At 43.4% G+C, this 15,881-nt stretch overlaps 1 protein-coding gene across 1 annotated transcript in view; it reads right to left on the bottom strand.

Annotated features, from left to right (window-relative positions):
• The window catches only part of Chd7 (chromodomain helicase DNA binding protein 7), a 184,523-nt gene that overhangs the window by 78,919 nt on the left and 89,723 nt on the right, over window positions 1–15,881 (bottom strand). The window contains 1 exon segment of the mRNA XM_052715424.1: window positions 4,664–5,085. Within this exon segment, the coding sequence (XP_052571384.1) occupies window positions 4,664–5,085 (422 nt within the window).

Raw genomic sequence — 15,881 nt, 5'->3', positions numbered from 1 at the left:
CCTTTTCTATCAGGAATAACATCAAAATCATGTCTACTATGGCAAAATACACTCCTCCCTAACATTCTGTTTATGAAAGACTGCAAAGAAGTCTCTAGAGAAGCCTCCATCTTCCATCCATGGCTGCTCGTGGCCTCCTTGCCCCCCACTGTCATTTGGTGGCACCGAGAGGTCAGAGGTAGGGCCACACCACCCTTTCCTGCAGAAACCAAAGCCGCAGCAGGTCCCTCTGTTCATTCCACTGTAGCTCTCTGCAGATATCCCCACCATGGGCCACTCCTGCCTGTACTCAGTGAACTAGAGAGGAAGGACCGCATTAGAGGCACTGAGATAGCGTGTGTATGTGTATGTGTGTGTGTGTGTGTGTGTGTGTGTGTGTGTGTGTGTGCAGCATGTGTGTGTATCCTCTTCCGCTGGCATGAGCCAAAACAATGTCTTTCTGATTTTCCAATGTTTTGAACCAAACTAAATTATAGCATGTGAGTGTTTTAAAGGGAAAAAAGGATCAAGAAGAAAGAAAAAGAAAAGAGGTGGGGACTTAATTCACAACTTACACACTCGCTGGGAAGACACCTGATGACATGTGTGTCTGGGCCCGTTTCATTCTTACTACCAAGGCTGGTTTAAAGATTGGCTTTTATTTGCGACCTCCATCAAGAAGAAGCTGTACAAATATGGAACATACTGAAAATATATTTTAGTTTACCAAGACACTGGGCTTGCTGACTGAGTAAGTATTTCTTGGGTAAAAACACCCTAACTCTGTAAGAGCATAACTGAGACAACGAAGTCCTCAGAAGGACACTGCTAAACAAATAGTAACTACTATTGTTAATGGTAATTACAGGAACTTGCAAAAAGCACTCCTCACGTGTTTTTTTTTTTTTTTTACTTTGTGTGGTTTTTAAAAAAATAAGAGTGGTATGTTTATTTTCTGGTTCACAATAAAATGCTATCTTCATTCAATTGAAAAATAACCTTTTCATTTCTGCTAAATTTAACACCGGGGGGTGGGGGAGAGAGCAAGGAACAAAATGTGTTCCTAGAAACCGCATCAGCAGCAGCCACACAGCTTCATTTAATTCAGGCTTCGGTAGTCAAGTCACAATCCTTGGCCAAGTTCCCCTCTTTCTGTACATTCAAAGAATCTTTATGTAGCTAAATGGACCACTAAATCCTTCAAGAATCAGTGAAAGGAAGCACTTCCTCCAAATTCTCTCTCACTTCACAGAGCCCATGCATGCACAACAGAAACCACCCTGAAAGAGGATGTAAATCCCCCGAGAATCCTTGCACATGCAAAATGCATCCTCTCCAGCCACAGAGGTCCTGGCTTTATTTCCAATATTAACAGCCAATATTTGAAAGCTATAAAGGCACCCAGGGAGAGCAATACAGGTACAGAAAAATACATTACAAGAAAAAAAAAAAGAAGACGGTTCCACTAGAGAAGAGGAGTGTGGCCCAGGGCGAGCCCATTTTTTCTTGTTGTTAGAATGCAAAGTGTCTTTATTCTAATATGCTAGACAGCTGTTTAACCTGTTTCTCCACCATTCGATGTAACTGCTTCAGCCGGATTATTTTAGTTTCTCTAGCATAGGAAAGACATGTGGAATCATCGTATTTTGGTTATCAAGGTGGGGGATGTCTACAAACTCAAGCTCCTCACTCTTCACAGAACCTAGTGGGCTCCAGGGGGCAAGGAGGCTGCACCAGGCCCCCTCCATGCCTCCTTCATTATGAAGGGTGTGAGGATGATGCAGACCAGCAGCAGGTCACTTCCTCCTCATCCACTCAAAGGACAGCATGTCTGAGGGCAGAGCCGCAGCAACCCCTTCCCCATAGGCTGCAGGGAGGGAGCGACGAGCTACTAGTTTAAATTTTCTTCTCACTTGTTTATTCCCTCTGTTGCAGCCCTCTGTAGGAAAATTATTTTCTGTATAAACAAATTCATCAAGTTAACTTATTCAAGAATGGAAATAACCGGTATCACATAGCATTTTGCAAAACAAAATTGCCACTGTTGTATTCCACTGCGTAGACACAAACTGCTCTGGCAATTCAGCCCCGGCACTAACACAACCCAAACCCCCTATTACCTTCATCACTGCATATTCAATTTACATAATTATTCTGCTATGCTACTCAGAATTTACATGGAGTCGTATGCATTCTCGTTATCCTTGATTCAAGGATGCTATTTCCTTGTAGACGTAACTGAACAAGGAGACCGCAATTGACATACTCAATTCATCTGACCAATAGCAACAATGTGGTTTGACAAAATAATGGTTTGGTTTGTTAATTTATTTAACATCTCATTGCAATTATCCTATGTTTGGACAGCCAATCCTGAAAGACCATCGACAGGAAAGCTTCTGGGGACGGTCCTTGCCACACTTCACTGTAAATCAGCCAGTGGTCACACACATGTTGAGGCCTATCCAAGCCAACAAAGGTGCTACCAACTCTCAATATGCCCCACCCCCCAACATCACCCCCAAACATGGCCTGCTAAGTCTCTGGCACACACCCCACCAGCTTTCTATCACTTGAATATCTCCACATACATCAATGTGTTCCGGTCAAAGATTCTCAAATGATTAATGCTAACAACAACTTTTACTTGTACAGCTCACAAGGAGACAGCTAGTGAGGACCAACAGCGAGAAGGAAAGAACTATACTTTCTTCCTGAGCGAAAATACCCTCCGGCTCCTACAAAAAGAGTACGTGCAGGCCCCATTCAGTAGCTGTGCTAAACACTTACAGAAACCCTAACTCATGCTCAGGATGACAGCTGCTGGCCCACCCTGGAGAAAGCCCTCTCTGAAGCTCTCTGGATGAACAGAGATCTGTAGCAGCCCCAAGGAAATGCTGCACACCCAGTGCTGATGCCCTGGCAGCCCACAGGTGTCAGGAAGTTGCTGCATGGGTCACTATTACACACAGCATTTCTGATTCTACCACCCAAGTACTCCACAGTGGGTAAGGGTGTGCTCAAGCAAACTGTAAACACAGGGCCTGCTGATCAGATTCGGGCTGAAGGGGGTGGCGGCAAATTTATGTCAGAATCCCAGAATGATTCTATCCAGTTCCACAATTAGGTTAGAAAGGAAAGAAAGAAAGATTGAGACAGAAAGAGAGATCAAAATAATTACAATGAAAACTGAAACCAAATTATCCTGGTACTGGAACTGTTGGTGATGCACTTCTAAAGTCCAGAAAGCCTCTTTGGTACACACCTTAAGAGGAAAAGACACTCTTCTTCACATGAGGATTTGATTGCTCTCCCTGGGAGACATAAGCATGTGCTTCCTCACACCCAAGCACAGTATTTATATCTGGGCAGTTACATACTTTAAAAACAAACTCATACTGTCAGACTAAAATTTTTAGCTGTATCTTACTTACTCACCATTATCATTCCAACACTTACCTACCAATAAGCATTTAATAAAATGTCTCTTTAATAAATGTAAAGGTTTTATAGTAAGTTGTAGGCTTAGAAAAATATTCATCAGGAGAAAAGGTGTTTTCAATAAAGAGACTAGATACTGAGGAATCAAAGCCCAACTGTAAATACAAAATTATCAGTAAGTTTGAATTATTGCATCTACCATGAAAGACATTCATGGAAAAAAATTAAATGATTATGATTTACATCATCAACACACAGCGTAACCACAGATTTGAGTTATCGTGCTGTTCCTATGGGGCACTGGAGAGGCCTGCCCGTTCGCTCGTCCGGCACAACCACCATCTCCTCTGTGTGCTGGTGTGCCTGTACACGTACACACAATAGCCCACCAGCAGAAGGGCCACAGCTAGTCATCACAGACAATGCAGGCAATGGCACAATTGAGTATGTGTGCACACAAATGTTTACATGCGCACACAGGACAGAGGGCGGAGCATGCTTTCTATCAGAGTGTGCAAACAGGCTCAGATTAACCAAGTCTGGCCATACTTCCATCTGGAAACTATATTTTCTAACATGAGCCATATTCTGAAAAATAGATTCAGATGTTTGGAACTGGTTCAGAACAGTTGTTAGAAATGTTCAGAACAAATGAAAAAAATTAGTCTTCAATGTCGTCTCTCAGATTTTCTTACTGAATAAATATGCCTTCTAGGGGGTCAGAGAGTTGGTGGGAGTACAGAGCAAAGAGGCTCTTTCCTGTTACCTAAAGTCCCCGCTGTTTGTCCTTGAAGCCACATCTAATGATGAGTGCTACTGGGTTTCTCCCACGCTGCCCACAAGGACTTCAACCTGCCGTGAAAGGCTTACCCTGCCAAGTAGACACAATTAATTCTCTTTCAGATTCTGGAGATGGCGCTGAGATGCTCAGAGCCTTCCAGAGGCCTTGCTTCCCCTGTGAACTTTCCTATCAGTTACCCAAAGAGCCAAGTAAAGTTCTGGCTTGTAAAATAATAAGTTGGTTGCTAAATAAAATTTTTTATCCAGTAAAGACTCTCAATCAACAGTTCGTAGCAGTGGAGTCCTAAAGTTTGGAATGCACAAAAACCTTCACATTTACTTCATTCTTGAGCGACAGGTACTCAAGAATAATACGAAAAGCAACAGCCATTCCACACCCCATACCGCCCACTGCAGCCTGGGGCTGCCTGGCCCTGTGGCCTTGTCTCTACCCACAGCCTACCTTGACTTTTTGCTGGATTTGGGTTTTGGTGTGACAGTTTTTACTTTCTTTTCCTTTGGCTCTTTGGGGATCTTCGGGGCTTTTGGGGTCTTGGGCTCTTTCTTCTCCTTCGGTTCCTTCAATTCCTTCGGATCTTTTTTGACTTTCGGCCTTTTCTTTTTCTTTTTTTCTTCTTGGGACCCATCCAGTGAGTTCCTGCTTAGTTCTTGGTTATCAACCCCACCAGGGAAGTCATCTTTACCAAAACTTTTACTGGGATCCCCTGCAACAATGTGGTTGTTTTTCTTTTTCTTCTTCTTCTGCTGTGGCTGCTGTTCTAACGACGGCAGGTAATCGTCGCTCTTCACGAGCTGAGCATTCTGTCCGCTGACCTGAGTCATATCCGGCACTGGCTTCTCTAGAAAGGGCTCCGATGGAGAATGCTGAGAAACACAAACGGGATTGAAATTAGCTTCTCGTTATTCAAAGTAAAGAAAGGAACTGAAAGTCAGTGACTGATGCTTCCAAAGTTCACCCTGTACTCAAGGAAGCGGACTTGTACAAAAATGGGATTTGCCATTTTCTTTCAGCCTGGAAATGTTTGTTTCTTTATGAGGAATGCTTTTAAGTAGGAAAATGTTAAATTTGTTATGGAGTTAGCTATTCTGCACCTTTCAACGGCAAGAACACAGGATGAGAAGTAAAGCATGGATTCCATATGCAGAGTTCTCGCCCATGTGAGAGGCGGTACTCAAAGATAGAGAATACAATTGCTTTAAAAAAGAACAAGTATATAAAACATCGAAAAATTCTAATATTAAAAGTGGGGGATAGAGTTAAGTAAACATAAATTTTACACAGTCATTTCTGACATCAAATTGTCTAGGTTAAAATGTCATGTGAAACAATGATTTTGCATTGGCTAACTTTCTTAAAGTAATATGACATGTGGACAATCTTTTCCCTAACTTCTTGAAGTCATTTATATAGATAGAAGAACTCAAACAGTTCAGTGTGGAGAAATCCTGAATGTACTAGGGAGGTGCCCAGAGCATCTTCTGCACATCAGGAAACGCTGACACACAGGACAAGATGCTGAGAAGCAGGCTGAGATCAGAGTAAATGACACCTGCAATGAGTGACCTCACAGCCCAGGACCCGAAAACAGGGCCGAGCAGGCACATCACCCACAGGGCAGACCATGGCATCTAAGGACTCTTTCCATCTCAACAAAATACCCAAGAACATCTGCAACTTTCAGTCATCTTCTGCCTTTTTCCTACATTCCTGTTAGATGAGTGATCATATGATGTGTCCAGCATGGGCTTCATGACCTTAACATCACCAAATACCCCAAGTCAGACCTTTGGACTAAGGCAATGAACCTTCTGATTTCACAGTTGGGGACAACGACATACTAATATAAAGCAACCTGTCCGAGGAAACACAGATCATAAAGAAATCGATGTCCAAGCTGATACACCTTAGACCTACAAAAGTAGAGCAGAGCGGAGGCCAGTCTGCCCCACACAGACTCAACACTGCACAGCAAAAGCTAAGCATTACTGTGGGCAAAGGAGGGAATCCCACATTTAAGTACAGGTAATAGAAACCACATCTCAATATCACACACTTATTGTATCCCAAGCCATATACTGAAGTTTGTATGTCCATTTACCTGAATCTACAAGAAAATCTTAGTAATTTATCTCTGTCTTTCAGAGAGAAACTTAAGAGTCCCAGAAGGTCACGTGGCTCCCCGGGGTCATAGAAGGGGACCTGAATGCAGCTTTCCTTCACCCAGTGTCTTCTGACTCGATCTAGCTTCTAAAAACCTTACACATAGGAATACTTCTAGGGAGGCAGTACAAGTTTCATCCCATCTCCCAGAGGCTCTGTGACCGTCCCCAAGACAACATTTTACAAACTGAAACACAGCTGGAGAAGAGGAGAGCTCACTGTTCCCACCAAAGTCAGCCCTGGCAACTCTAAAGACAATCACATTCAATTCTTGAGCCACACCAGGGGGGAAGAAGTGCCCCAGAACCCTGAGTTGAAACATTAGAACTCTAATCCAGGCCCCACCACCATGTTCTCTGGAGAAGACACTTCATTCAACCAAAGTTCAGCTTCTTCACCTGCTAAGTGAAGGATTTAGATCCCAAAGTTTCTTCCAGGATCTGGGAAAGCTGAGCATGTAGCTTAGTGGTACAGCACCTGCCTAATACACATAATGCCCTGGGTTTGATCCCCACCACTCCAAAAAAAACGACAGCAGCAACAACAACTTGGTATTAAGACAACACACACACACACACACACACACACACACACACACACACACACACACACAAACACACACAAACACACACACACATATATATATATACAATTTTTGCTGTTGTTTTCTGAGACAGGGCTTCTCTGTGCAGCCTTGGCTGTCCTGGATCTCGCTTTGTAGACCAGGCTGGCCTCGAAATCAGAGATCCACCTGCCTCTGCCTCCCAAGTGCTGGGATTAAAGGTGTGTGCCATCACCACCAGCAGACCAATCTTAAAATACATATTGCCCCTTCTTGGTCACAGCGATGAGGGAATCAAAAAGTAAAGGCACGTCAGAGGACAGAGAGGTGAGCACAGTGTGAGGAAGAGCATGCCGGTGCACACTCACATGCACCTCCTACACAGAGGAACAAAATGTGCCTATATTTACCCCATCTTTCAGACAGAAGTGTGAATTCTAGGATGCAATGTGGCTACCAGAAGCCACCTAAAGGAAAGAGATGAAATGTGGACCTAGGTTTCCTAAAGCTAGCACTCTTATGCCTCCACCCCTCTCCTCCTGAAGCCTTACACACAGGCATCTCTCCAGGAAGGAAAAACGTGAAACCAGAACAGAACTAAGCAAACACTGAAGTCACTGCTGGCCTCTACTTTCCCTCACAAATACCCTCATGTCCTAGTGACCTCAGCCTAGGCATTAGCTAAATATTAGTTGATCTGACTTCAACTTTTACTACATGCACACAGCTGAAGCTCAGTTAATTATTATATTGTTTAACGTAATTGACAAGGAAAAAGACATTGCTTTTCTGCATGGGGCATAAAAATCAAACTCCCCTGGGAGAATCTAGTATTCAAAAAATAGAAGAAAAGTTACTCCTTGAAAGCAAGGGAAAGTCAGAACAATGACTCCCATTTAGAGCAGTAAATTACTTATTATAGGACATGTATACCCATCTTCAACCTGCATGGCATCCACTCCAGGAACAGAATACCAGCGTCTCTTGAGAGCTTTCCCAGCACACATTTATGAATTAGAAAAAGCATTTCATGCACCACACAAAAAAGCTGAAAGTTCATCTACACGCTTTAGCATACAAATCATTTAGACGCTTCTTTTAGAAAGAAATGAGTCCATAAATTAGTGACTCAGTAAAAAATTTCATCTTCTATAAGGAGGGGGAAAAGTGAAGACTGAACACAAAAAAGTATTACTCTTGTTTGATATGCAGCAGAATTGTTTTGGTACTATCTGAAGGAGGGCGGAAAAGGTGCTCAGAGATATGAGTGTTTACCAGACCTACTTCTCCTTGAATCTTTTAGAGGGAAGCTGTTTTTGTAAACATTTAACAAAGAACAGATGGTCTGCCTTAATCATGTGGGGAAAAAAAACCTGGAGCTCCCAGTAATGCCCCGACAAAGTCTCTCAGGCCCAGCTTCCCCTGCTCCCCCACCAGGCGCGTGGTAAGGTCTTTTCTAATGCTATTTAATTTTACAGCGGACATTTTCCCATCAATCCCCACTGCCTGACAGGTAATCAATGCCATTAACATCTGATATTACCATATAGGCCATTCCTACAACCTCTCATTTATTAAAGCGAATGTGAAGGATTTTAGATACCAAGCATATTTCACATACTCCGTATGGGACTTTCTACATGACACAATTTTATCATAATTCCATATGCCTTTTGACATACTATGACGTCTGTAAGAAGTGTGTTGTGTACTCTGGGGACCTAGAACAGCTGACTGATACTTAAATAAGTAAAAATGGCCCAAAGTGTATGTTTTGTATGTAAAAACAAACAAACAAACAAACAAAAAAACAGTCATATTGTTTTTATCCTTAACTCTCCTGCTGAGAGCACAGTAATTAGGAAACCCAGGAAGAGGCTATCTTGGACAGAACTGGAGGGGCCAGATGCACTTATCAAAGGCGAGCCAACGGGGGAGCAAGAACAATTCCTCTGCTCCTATGCAAAGCTGACCCACGGTGCTCTGAAGTGTCAGAGAAGATGAGGAAGTGTGGTGGGAGAAAGTTCTAGCTGTCTGAAGCATGCTTTTCTTCCAGGGGTCTTCAGGCTTAAAAAGCTATCTTATCTTCTTGTCCACGTTTTGCCTTAACTATACTCCTTAAGTCTGAACCTGTAAGCAACATAGAGTAACAGGAGTGAACAAAATTCTATCACCAACATACAACACACACACTTTCTAAAGTTAACAGTATTTCACATACAGGACGCCTGTCGGTGAACACTTATTTGCAGACAAACATGCATTTACTTGTTTGAATTTACACATATGCAAACAAGTACAGATTCTGAATAATGCCTGACAAAAAGGGAGAGACGCTATCAACTGGGCCAGGAATACACTATTTCTACTGACTTTGCACCCAGCAAATTAGCTGCAGGGGGGCATAAAGAAGGGCCGCAGGAGCACTCCAAGAGAAGGCATCTGTGAAGAAAGAGGCCCACCAATGAGGCCTCAGGTAACAAGAAACATGGGCGTGCAACACAGCCAACTGCAATTTAGATGGTTTACAAATTACAATTTTAGTCACACAAGATGGAAATCACTTTATGATATTTCTTTTAAAAATGACTTTGGGCCGGGCGGTGGTGGTGCACGCCTTTAATCCCAGTACTCAGGAGGCAGAGCCAGGCGGATCTCTGTGAGTTCGAGGCCAGTCTGGACTACAGAGTGAGTTCCAGGAAAGGCGCAAAGCTACACAGAGAAACCCTGTCTCAAAAAGCCAAAAAAATAAAATAAATAAAAAAATAAAAATAAAAATAAAAAATGACTTTGGACACATTCCTATTACAGATATTCTGAACTTTTGCTTTTTGTTTTTCCAGTCAGTCCTGGGTCCGAGATCCTCTGCACTCTTTAAAAAGTAAGCCTGGTGAAAAACTGAGGTGTTCTGCCTTTGGTCAAAGCAGAATAAAGATTCAGAGCATTTAGTTTACTAAGTTTTACTAAGTTCTACTGAGACTTTCAGGATGGAACTACTTTTAACAAAAAAAGAAAAAAAAAAGATGCTGCTTGCTGCTGCTAACACTATCAGGAGTCTAATTTATTCATTCAACACATATTTGAGGAAGTAAGGGAACTGCTGGGATGCTGGGGAGGGAGAGCACAGAACACTTTACTCAAGCTGAGATATATGTCCCCATGGGGTGTGTGTGTGTGTGTGTGTGTGTGTGTGTGTGTGTGTGTGTGTGTGTGTGTGTGTGTGTCTTTTGTTTTGGGGACAAAGTCTTACAAATTGCCCAGGCTGGCCTTGAACTTGTGATCCATCTGCCTCAACCTTCTGGGTACCTGGGATTACAGGTGTGTGCTGCCATGCCTGAATCTAAATGTACATAGATTCACCATACAAACAACCCTTAAGAGCTACAAATTTTCAGCCAGCATGTTGAAGAAGTTTCCAATCAGATGCCCAATCTTGAGCCTCCTGAGTTAGGAGCAGGGTCAGGCCTAGGGAGCTAGCTAAGAGCAACTTTAGAGTGTAGTGTCTCTCCCATTAACTTGTCCTGAAGAACACAGCAGAGCCAGATGTGGGCAGCACTGAAGCTTCCTGGACACCCTGGGAGGGAGCCGGAGCAGCAGGGTCTTCATCCTCTGCTCTCTGGCTCTTATCCATCACCCAGAGCCCTTTGGTTTTCTTTACTTCATCTTCTCTGACCCTAACCAGAGCTGGATACTGTACTCCCCTGCAGCTGCGGGGGCCCCTGGGAGTCAGGAGCCCACAGCCCTCTCCTGGTGTTCAGCCAGCACTCCTGTGGTGATGGAGAGGGCACTATATGGACGGACACATCCTAGCATGGGGGGCCGGGGAGTGAACAGCAAGTTCTGAAGCTGTCCCAGGGCACTGCACTGAGTCGTTGCTCTTTCAACTATTTGCTGTCAGTTAATTAGACATGCTTCCAGCTCTCCTATGCCATTTCCATGTCGCCCCTCTTCAGCCTTGAAACGACCCAACAGCCCTGTGAGACTGGTGCAGTGGATGTTGTTACTGTTGCTTTGAACGGGGGAAACTGAAGCTTTACAATTAACTCACCGAAGTCATGGGGCTGGAAAATGATAAGGCTTTAATTTTAACACAGACGGAGCCACTGCATTTTGCCTAGCTTCCCCCGAGAAGCACTGAAGCATGCTGGTCACTGCCAAGATGGTGTTCCTCAGCTAGAAGGGTGGCTGAGCAGCCCAGCTCTGCTGTGGCCCCCGTCCAAACCTAAGCCATAAAGACTGTGCCTCTAAAACCGTAGCCCTGGCCTACAGGATGGGGTGGCTTGTATTCAATACAAATTTGAAATTTTTGCTTCAAAGGGTCAGGGGAGAACTCCAGTTTGGTTCTGAACCACAGCTTAGAGTATTATTGAGTATTACTAAGTTTTCACCCAAATGCAGAACTGCTGTTCTTACTGCATTTTGAAGTAAACAAACTCTTCCCAACATTGCTCCCAGATCTCCCTGCCGGACAGGAGTGCCATTCAACTTGGTAATGAGATGGAACATCCCGAAGACTATTTCAGTTCTGTAAGGACCAGGAAAAGACATTTGCTCCCCGTCTCCTCACCCTGCCTTGAAAACTCTCCCAAAACCCTAAAGAAGAGGCCTACATGTGTTTCATTCAATCTACTGCACTGGAAGGACTCTAAGCCCATTCCTCCCTCTACCTTGTCAGTCAATTGCTATTTCTTGGGGAAAACAGCAGATAAAATCCCAGGCTTACATTTAAGGACCACAGGGCTGAAACAGCCTGCTCATCTACACACACACACACACACACACACACACACACACACACACACACACACACCCCTAGAGTGCAAGGTAAATGAATGTTAGATTGAACAAGGTTTTGAGGTGTCTCCATCACTTCATAAATGCTTGGAAAAATTAGCTTAGTCGTCTATGTGAAACTTGAACGATGTTTTCTCACATGATGGCTGCTCAAAAATAGTGTGCAGATAACTGGAATTTCCGCATCTTGACCATCTCCTTCCCGGAAAGCACAGGAGGCCAACAGAGCGACCACTCTATCTCAGGGACGACACAATACAAACACTATTAAAGACCTATGGGAAAGCCCGGTTGTTTGCATCTTAACCAAAAATAACAGTAACAATTACTTTTTAAAGGCCTGTGTCACTAAGAGTGAATAATTCCTTGTGTTGCTTGGACCACAAGAGCAGGGAAGTCCCTAGTAACAGCAGGCGTGCCCAGTGTTCTATAAGAGTGACATCCTAGGAAAAAGTGGGGTCCACAACTGATCAAGGCACCGCTGGCCTCTCATAAGGAAACCAGAACAATGAACCCATTAGAGAACTCTGAGCTGGTACTGCTTTTAGTTCCTTATTCTGAATCTCTCAACTGCTTACAGTAGGAACACCAGGCGCTGTGATTCGGAGATGCTGTCTAGAAGGAAAACTGGCAAAAACAATTGTTTGTGGTGTCTTAGTGCTAACCCTGTGAAGCCGGCCCTCCTTCTCTTGTCCACTCTGCCCTCCCTTGACAAAGCTACCCTGTTAGCATCCCTGAGTGAGAATCCACACCTTCACCCTTCACTTCAGCACTAAAGCCCTCACTGTTCTCAAACCTGTGTCAAGAGCTAGAGTCTGAGCATGGACAAACACTTGCCCAAACTACCCCGGCTGCCAGGGGTCAAATGCAGTGAAACGCTCTTGTGTGTGTCTTCAACAACGCTTCCAGGTCAGTCAAACTGTTTCACACACAGAAGATCACGGAGGAATACTATTCACAGACAATGAAGGCAAAGGTCAAACTCACACACTTTTAAAAACGAAATTAATCCAGCTCAATAAATTCTGCCGTACACGGGACAATGTGCTTTACCAACACTGGTGCATTCAACAGCAAGTTTGATCTTTAAAGTGGAAAAGTATAGAGTTTGGTTCCAGAAAAGCAATTTACACTGCTAACATGTGTTATCTAAAAAGTAAAATATTAAAAGCAACTTACTCTGCTATTCTTATGGCTGTAAAAACTCAAACTTCAAAGACTGACAACAGGTCGCTCTCTAACACTGAGCAATCCCAGAAGTTTTGCAGAACTGGGACTAGAACAATCTTTGTAAGGGGGGAAATTAAAGGAATTTAGTGATAAAGTTAATTTATATACGTTAGGCAAGTTTTCCACGATTCAGAGACTGGGAATCTAGCCTAGTCAGTTCACAATAAATGCTTAATGATAGACTACCGTGGTCTATAAAAACTCCCTGGCATCTGTGGGAGGCAAGCTCTAAGCCTGCCCCTTTATCTCTGAGTGGGGCAGGACCTGCGACTTCCAGCCGAAGGTATAAGGGGATCACAGGTCTGATCAAGGTGGGAATCACTGGTTTAGGGTTCCCTCAAAGGGGCAATTATCCTAGGCAAGACTAGCTTGAATCAGGGAGGCTTGTAAAGAGAAGAGAAGACTCTGTTCCAGGCTGTGAAGAAGCCAGAGGCCATAGTGGAGAAGAAACCACAGACATGATGGGAGGCAGCCTCCAGGAGCCAAGGGTGTCCTCCAGTGACACCCAGAAAAGCTATACCAGGCAGCCCAAACCTGGAGATCAAGTTTCCAGAGAGACCTCAGCTCTACAGCCTGGAGAGCCCTGAGCAGTGGAGTGGTCTCAGCTGAACCATGCCTAGACTCCGATCTAACAAAATGTTGAGGAGGAACAGGATGTGGCTAGAAGCCATGAAGTTTGTGGTAACATGTCACACAGTAAAACACACACTGAAATAAATACCTACCTTCATATCTTCTTATTTCTAATGTGAATGGTTTGGGTGTCTTTCCCTTAGGATCCTTCTTCCCCTGTGAGAGCGCTGACACACTAACAACATGGTAGAGCTTCCCTGTATCTTTGTAAAGATGTCCTGCTGACAGTGTCACTGGGTACCATCCTCTGATTTACAAATGGGAAGAGCTAATGCATCCAGAGGAATAAAAATTTATCCCAAGTGTCTGTCTGTCTGTCTCTTTCTCTCAGCAGGCAGTCTCTACAAAGCCCACATTCTCAACCATAGTACCTAGCAATACATCGCTGTTGGTCATAAATCCCACTAGCTCCTCCAAGAGGCAAGGAGAGCAGGATGTAAGGACGACCCACACAGGGCTGGGGAGAGGACAGTGGTCCCCACCACACCACTTGCAGTGTCACAAGGAGATTCTTAAAGAAAATCTCCATTTTCCAAGTTCACACACACACACACACACACACACACACACACACACACACACACACACACACACACACACAAACACACACACACAAGTAAAGGCTCCTGACACTTATTTTTAAAGAAAGTTCACCGCACATTAGAAACAGTCTGTTAAACACTTACACTATGTCCCCATGACTCCTTCCAGCTGAAATTACACACAAACCAGAAGATACCAAAGCAATTAAGTATTTTATAAACACTGCTGAGGGGTCAAAAGGGGGGAGGTTCATTCACTGACTAATAATGCAGTAATAAACAAACAGCAATGTTATGCAACTGAGAAAATTATTATAATTGAATCTACACAGCTGGGCAAGTAGAGAGGCTGGCTGTGTAGCTCACAAATGTTTTGTGTGGGTGGGTTCGTACTTTAGAATTGTTTGGATTGAGTCCTTCTCAGAGTTAAGATTCTATTCTCTTCTCTGAATAAAATCCTGTAACTGCAAGAGCAGGCGAGAGTCACCTACCGAAATGTCCCACTAATTAGCTGCTATTTTTACAACAGAGAAATAAATGCGAGCATGAATGGGTAGGCAGCAAACCTCTGCTGAGATGCCCTCATTGCAGACCTGGAGAGGTGTCATCTTTGTGTACAGCAATATGAATAATGAATGACGGTGGTATGCTAGCACATTGGAAAAAAAGTTCAGAACAAACAGGCTATTCATATTTTCATATTTAGTTACATGGCATTTTTGAGTTTACATCATACTTTGAAGTTTCCTCATCATAAAATTTGTATTTTTGGCAACAAGAACCCACCAGCAGACAGGCAGAGTAAGCACCTCCAACTACCCATTTTAATTTAAGCGAATGTGGGGAGAGTAATCTGCGTCTGTCTCTCAAACTGCTGAAATCAGCATTTGAACTGGAATCACAGTACTCTTGGGTTCGAGGAACGGGGGGGACCCACAGGTGTTCCAGCAATTAAATGCAGTTTCCATGTGAGCCCCAACAGAAGTAAGGTTCATTGAGAAGATATTCCAGTGAGATGCTGTCCCGAGTACACTGGAATGTCTTCTTAATTAAAGGACTAACTTGGAACAAAATCTGTGATCTATGTCAGGTTCCCATTTGCATAAAACCTAACTAACTTCTAACTCAAACGGCTGATTAGCTAACTATGAGGGCAGAGGTACACATGTATCTTCAACAGGCACACATTTTACATCAATGATATCTATTTTTATGAGATAAAAGTACTAAAGCTTTAATGGTGGCAATTAAAACAGCCCAGAGTTTGAGTAGCTCGATGGCTGAGTCACAGACCTTTTACCTATAATGGGACCCATTATATCTCTGCACTCAGTTTGAGGGAGTAAAAGAGGAACAGATTTTTAAATACGGTTATAAAACAGCAGTACCCTCTGGGCCAAGCTGCTGGAGTTTAAACAGCTGTGAAGTTAGCCTGGCCTCAGGACCAGCATCCACTCAGCAACTTCCTTTAGATGGCTTAGATACTCGCGTCTACCTGAAAATACTTAACACTGAGCACTTTATTTCTATATTAATTTCATTACTATGTGTAAAATATATTACTTCAGGTGACTTCTGCCTAATATCAACACCCATGTTCTAATGTTCTCATTAAAGGGAGAAAGGAAAAGAAGATAATTGTTCTCATTAAAAAGGGTGTTCAGCAATATTTACACATATCTTAAGTAATACTTTCAAGGTAGTTTGGCATTGTTGGATTGAAGATGTTAAAGTAAGC

The sequence above is a fragment of the Peromyscus californicus genome, unplaced genomic scaffold (assembly GCF_007827085.1).
Source record: "Peromyscus californicus insignis strain IS unplaced genomic scaffold, ASM782708v3 Scaffold_5__1_contigs__length_169319896, whole genome shotgun sequence".
Classification (NCBI taxonomy): domain Eukaryota; kingdom Metazoa; phylum Chordata; class Mammalia; order Rodentia; family Cricetidae; genus Peromyscus; species Peromyscus californicus.
Note: the sequence above shows the minus strand (reverse complement) of the source record. Positions and strands in the feature narration are given on the sequence as shown.